This window comes from Salvelinus fontinalis, chromosome 35, assembly GCF_029448725.1.
Source record: "Salvelinus fontinalis isolate EN_2023a chromosome 35, ASM2944872v1, whole genome shotgun sequence".
Classification (NCBI taxonomy): Eukaryota; Metazoa; Chordata; class Actinopteri; order Salmoniformes; family Salmonidae; genus Salvelinus; species Salvelinus fontinalis.
In genome coordinates this window covers 29,696,367-29,702,366 of record NC_074699.1, presented here as the reverse complement: position 1 = coordinate 29,702,366, position 6,000 = coordinate 29,696,367, and the positions used below count along the sequence as shown (strand labels likewise).

At 42.7% G+C, this 6,000-nt stretch overlaps 1 protein-coding gene across 1 annotated transcript in view; it reads right to left on the bottom strand.

The window, feature by feature from the left end:
- Positions 1–622: 622 nt before the first annotated feature.
- The window catches only part of LOC129834710 (serine/threonine-protein kinase 33-like), a 31,093-nt gene continuing 25,715 nt past the window's right edge, over positions 623–6,000 (bottom strand). The window contains 2 exon segments of the mRNA XM_055899944.1: positions 623–1,273; positions 1,276–1,318. Of these exon segments, the coding sequence (XP_055755919.1) occupies positions 1,158–1,273; positions 1,276–1,318 (159 nt within the window). The 3' untranslated portion in view covers positions 623–1,157.

The window sequence follows — 6,000 nt, the reverse complement described above, 5'->3', positions numbered from 1 at the left end:
TCTAAAACAACCTTTCCCTCCTGTAGCCAGTCATTCATCGCGGCATGCGGTACCATCCAACCGGCCCGGAAAGGCAAGCATGCCTACCTGGACAAAGCACTGGCAGCCTTTGATTAAAGGGAGCTATTTACAGTTTAAAGGCCGTGAACCAATCGCCAAAAAGGAAAAATGTGCCATGTGCTTCACTTCAAAAGAGCTAATCCAACCACCACACACATACACACAGAGAAAGCCTCTGCTCAATCCGTGCTCCACTGTCTGCACACATTCACTTCAAGATGCAAATGGGTGGATTTGATATACAGCCTCTGTGGGTTCTGCTTGACTACTTTAATGTTGTATCTATGCTGGGGATTATTCTCTCTACAGCAGAAAGACCTGTGCTTGAATGGCAGAGCCCTCAAAGTAGCTCCTGCTGCTTTCAATGGCCTCCCAAACGAGATTAGAGCCATAGTTGCCCTCAGTTCCAATCCCCTGCGTTTTGATGGCGTGTAACCAGCCTGTGTGCCACTGGCGGACTGTATTGACACCAAGAGGGTCAACTGCATTTTTTGAGACTTTAGAAAGTGAGAGGTCAAAACAGAATAACAGAAAAGTTATCACAAAATCAGAACAAAAAATATATCATTTCTGATTATGTTTATTGAACACAAAATAATGGAGTTTCTGTACATTAGTTTCTTCTCATGATGCTTGGCAATCATCCTTAAATCATCCTAAGAACAGCTCAATGAAAATAATAAACAGCAGACAAGCTTGAGCCCCTGGTCGCCACTGACTAATAATATGTTAATGACATTTGTGGGGAAAAACAAAGCACTTTGAAGATCTTTCATACCAAATTTGCCCATTAGGATACTGAAAGAGAAATATAAAAGTATACTTTTACAGTACATAGAAAACACTAACAGCTACACAACCCAGTGTACCACTAATAAATCATGAATTATGCCCAACGGAATAAATAAGATAGATGAACACTCCCTTTGAGTTTCCCCATCTACTTTTAGTGTATTTTGAAACGACTCAGACTGTCAGTGAGTTTGATATGGAAAATGCAGACAAAGTATGTAACTAAGCATAACAGAAACGACAGGTAACCTAAGAGGTCAGTGGAGACGCAACAGGGATAGTTTGAACAACAGGAATCAGGTGCTTTACAGTGAAATCGTTGCTAGGTCTTTGTGGGCCTCTACCTTCCCTGGACCGGCTGCTGGTTTGGGAGCTGGCCCCACTGGGGAAGAGGTTGGGCGGGTCTCACTCTTGTCCTGAGACGATTTGCACTCGACTGCCTGGAGAGTTTGCCACCTGTATGGGACTGCAAAGATAAGATACTCACATTCATCTCACACAAGGCCAACACAACAGGTTCACCTCTACAGAACAATATCTACTGGATCTGTCACTAGCTCGGCTCACCTTCTAGGTAAATCTGTCACCATCTAGTGGTGAGTAAATATCAACAGCACCAACATGGCCAAAAAGCATTAAAACGCCCACACTAGTAGAAATCCACTGTTTTGAGCTGAAAGACAATTGCCAGAGCTTACTCTTGATGTTGCACAACGATTGAAGTCAATAATTCATTGTTTTAAGTCAAAATATAATATATTTGGGCTTGAAGTGACAAACCCAAAATTGCCCACTTCGTGCAAATTCGTGCCAATGACGTGTCTTTTCCTATGAAATGAGATGCACATTCTTCTTAGCCTACGTTTCGTTTCAGAGCTGGGTTTTATTTGAATGGTACCCCCCACCAGCATGGCATTGTTTATTAATCATAAACACTTGCAAAGTTTGCGAGTTGCGACTGAGCTGAGAAATAATAGATAATTTATGAAAGATGCCAAAACTGTAGATAACAATAGATGACAAAGTAAAAGTAACTTGTTTCCCCTATCCATCTGTGGCGAGGTATCCCTACATTAGGGATGGGCAACTGGCGGTCGCGGTTTGAAGGCCCTGGGAACAGAAGAATTCCCAATTTTGCAATTTGGTTGTGCATCTCAGATTATTCTCTTGTTATGTCAGTCAGTAACCACGTTTCCATCCACAGTTTTTATGCGAGTTAAGTCATATCATATAAAATAAAATGTTATCATAGAGCCTAGTGGTCTAAGGCACTGCATCGCAATGTTGTAGTGTCACTACTGGGGTTCAATCCCAGGCTGTGTCATTACCGGCTGTGACCGGGAGTCTCATAAGGCGGTGCACAATTGGCACAGCATCGTCCGGGTTAGGGGAAGGCTCTACTTGTCTCATCGCGCTCTAGCAACTCCTTGTGGTGGGCCGGGCACCTGCAGGCTGACTTCACCCAATGATATGGTGTCCTCCCATTACGACTCGGGAAACCTTGCAGTTTATTAGGCTACATGATGATTAATGCTTGATTGCCATTTGACAAATAAAAATATTCTCGCTCTTATCATGTAGACTAGACACTATTATTTTTATAGTATACTAGATAGTATTTTTGTTATCTCTTGGTGTCTTTACTATATTTAACTCTTATTTGATTTGTATTTAATGTAATATCTTATGTTGTTCTTGTCTATTACTGTTTTGTACTTTGTTATGCATTTCATTTTTATGTGCACCTCAGGAAGAGTAGCTGCTGCATGTGCATTAGATAATGGGGATCCTAATAAACTAAACTAGACAACCCGCACAGCCTCCCCACACTGTACCTGCGAGCTGTTGGCTTGAGCGCAGGTGCCAAACACAGAGTAGGCACATTTGCTATTTTTCACAACAGTTTTTGTGACAAAAGTATTGGTAGAGTTGGAAATGAGATGGAGACACTTCAAACGTTAGATTTTTATTTCGGTCCGTATACATTTTTATTTATTTTTTATCCCCCTTTTTCTCCCCAATTTCGTGGTATCCAATTGTTAGTAGTTACTATCTTGTCTCATCGCTACAACTCCCGTACGGGCTCGGGAGAGACGAAGGTCGAAAGCCATGCGTCCTCAGAAGCACAACCCAACTGCACTGCTTCTTAACACAGCGCGCCTCCAACCCGGAAGCCAGCTGCACCAATGTGTCGGAGAATAACACCGTGCACCTGACGACCTTGGTTAGCGCGCACTGCGCCCGGCCCGCCACAGGAGTCGCTGGTGCGCGATGAGACAAAGATATCCCTACCGGCCAAACCCTCCCTAACCCGGACGACGCTAGGCCAATTGTGCGTCGCCCCACGGACCTCCCGGTCTCGGCCGGCTGCGACAGAGCCTGGGCGCGAACCCAGAGTCTCTGGTGGCTCAGCTAGCACTGCGATGCAGTGCCCTAGACCACTGTGCCACCCGGGAGGCCCGGTACATATACATTTAAATGAAAAAGTATATTTTGTGAGCACTATGTCATCATTTATCTGAAACAAGTCCATTTGGTGGAAACATAACACCGCTGGTAAAATGTGCATATTTTCTATATGCAGATTCTAGAATGTTCACGTGAAAATCTGTCTCCAATTGGATGGAAACCTACAGTGGCTTGCAAAGGTATTCACCCCAATTACTCTTGGGGTATGTCTCTATAAGCTTGGCACATCTAGCCACTGGGATTTTTGCCCATTCTTCAAGGCAAAACTGCTCCAGCTCCTTCAAGTTGGATGGATTCCGCTGATGTGCAGAAATCTTTAAGTCATACCACAGATTCTCAATTAGATTGAGGTCTGGGCTTTGACTAGGCCATTCCAAGACATTTAAATGTTTCCCCTTAAACCACTCAAGTGTTGCTTTAGCAGTATGCTTAGGGTCATTGTCCTGCTGGAAGGTAAACCTCCGTCCCAGGCTCAAATCTCTGGAAGACAAACAGGTTTCCCTCAAGAATTTCCCTGTATTTAGTGCCATACATCATTCCTTCAATTCTGACCAGTTTCTCAGTCCCTGATGATGAAAAACATCCCCACTGCATGATGCTGCCACCACGCTTCACTGTGGGGATGTTGTTCTCGGGTGATGAGAGGTGTTGGGTTTTTGCCAGACATAGCGTTTTCCTTGATGGCCAAAAAGCTCCATTTTAGCCTCATCTCACCAGAGTACCTTCTTCCATATGTTTGGAGAGTCTCCCACATGCCTTTTGGCGAACACCAAACGTGTTTGCTTATTTTTATCTTTAAAAGCTATTAAGGATACGCCCCCTTTCCCCCCCAATTGGCTTAAATTAAATACCCAAATCTAACTGCCTGTAGCTCAGGCCCTGAAGAAAGGATATGCATATTCTTGGTACCATTTGAAAGGAAACACCTTGAAGTTTGTGGAAATGTGAAAGGAATGTAGGAGAATATAACACAATAGATCTGGTAAAAGATAATACAAAAAAGGGGGAAACTGTTATTTTGTATTTTTTTGTACCATCATCTTTGAAATGCAAGAGAAAAGCCATAATGTATTATTCCAGCCCAGGTGCAATTTAGATGTTGACCACTAGATGGAAGCAGTGTATGTGCACAGTTTTAGACTGATCCAATGAACCATTGCATTTCTGTTCAAAATTATGGCTGCCCAATTGTGCCTAATTTGTTTATTAATAACTTTTCATGTTCAAAATTGTGCACTCTCCTCAAACAATAGCATGGAAGTCTTTCACTGTAATAGCCTTCTACCAATATCAGATATGTCTATGTCCTGGGAAATGTTCTGGTGACTTATAACCTCATGCTAATCGCATTAGCCTATGTTAGCTCAACCAACCCGTGGAAGGGACACTGATCCCAAAGAAGTTTTAAGCAATGGCTTTTTTCTGGCCACTCTTCCGTAAAGCCCAGCTCTGTGGAGTGCACGGCTTAAAGTAGTCCTATGGACAGATACTCCAATCTCCTCTGTGGAGCTTTGCAACTCTTTCAGGGTTATCTTTGGACTCTTTGTTGCCTCTCTGATTAATGCCCTCCTTGCCTTGTCCATGAGTTTTGGTGGGCGGCCGTCTCTTGGCAGGTTTGTTGTGGTGCCATATTCTTTCCATGTTTTAATAATATATTTAATGGTACTCAGTGGGATGTTCAAAGTTTATGATATTTTTTTATAACCCAACCCTGATCTGTACTTCTCCACAACTTTGTCCCTGACCTGTTAGGAGAGCTCCTTGGTCTTCATGGTGTCGCTTGCTTAGTGGTGTCGCAGACTCTGGGGCCTTTCAGAACAGGTGTATAAATATACAGAGATCATTTGACACTTAAATAAAGTACACCTGTGTGCAATCTAACTAATTATGTGACTTCTGAAGGTAATTGGTTGCACCAGATCTTATTTAGGGGCTTCATAGCAAAGGGGTGAATACATATGCATGCACCACTTTTCCATTTTGTAGAATTTTTTGAAAACAAGTTATTTTTTTCATTTCACTTCACCAATTTGGACTATTTTGTGTATGTCCATTGCATAAAATCCAAATAAAAATCCATTTAAATTAAAAATCCATTGTAATGCAACAAAATAGGAAAATGCCAAGGGGCTTGCAAGGCACTGTAGCTAGTGATAGTCAGTCAATTAGCCTATGTCAGCAAAACATTTTCTCTCTGGGCCATGGCAAAATGAGTAGAATTGCATGAAATTAGTTATAAAATTGCAAAATCTTCTCTCCGCTCCATGGCAAAATGTGCTTAATTTAAGCAAACTTGCTTTATGGATGCGAGTACACAAACCCAGCAACTGCGGACCATGATGAGTTCAGATGTTTTGTGGCCCCCACCCTCAAAGTTGCCCATCCTTGCCCTACATGCTTATGACAAATCCAGCTCCAGAACCAGCCATAGCCTAGCTGGCTAATCTTTTGAACAACAGATAACATTAGCTAGCCAAATAAAGTTAGCATGCTAGCTAGCTAGCTGGCTACACTGACAGTCGTCAGAACCCTGCTTGTTGCTTGTCCCACTCCACGTGGAAATCACCACAATGGTCCCACGCCTAATTCATGAATATGTATTAGCAGCCTATGTTATTCTTCGGAGGTGGAACCTAAACGACAATTTCCGCTATAGGACAGGAATTACGTTGAAATAGG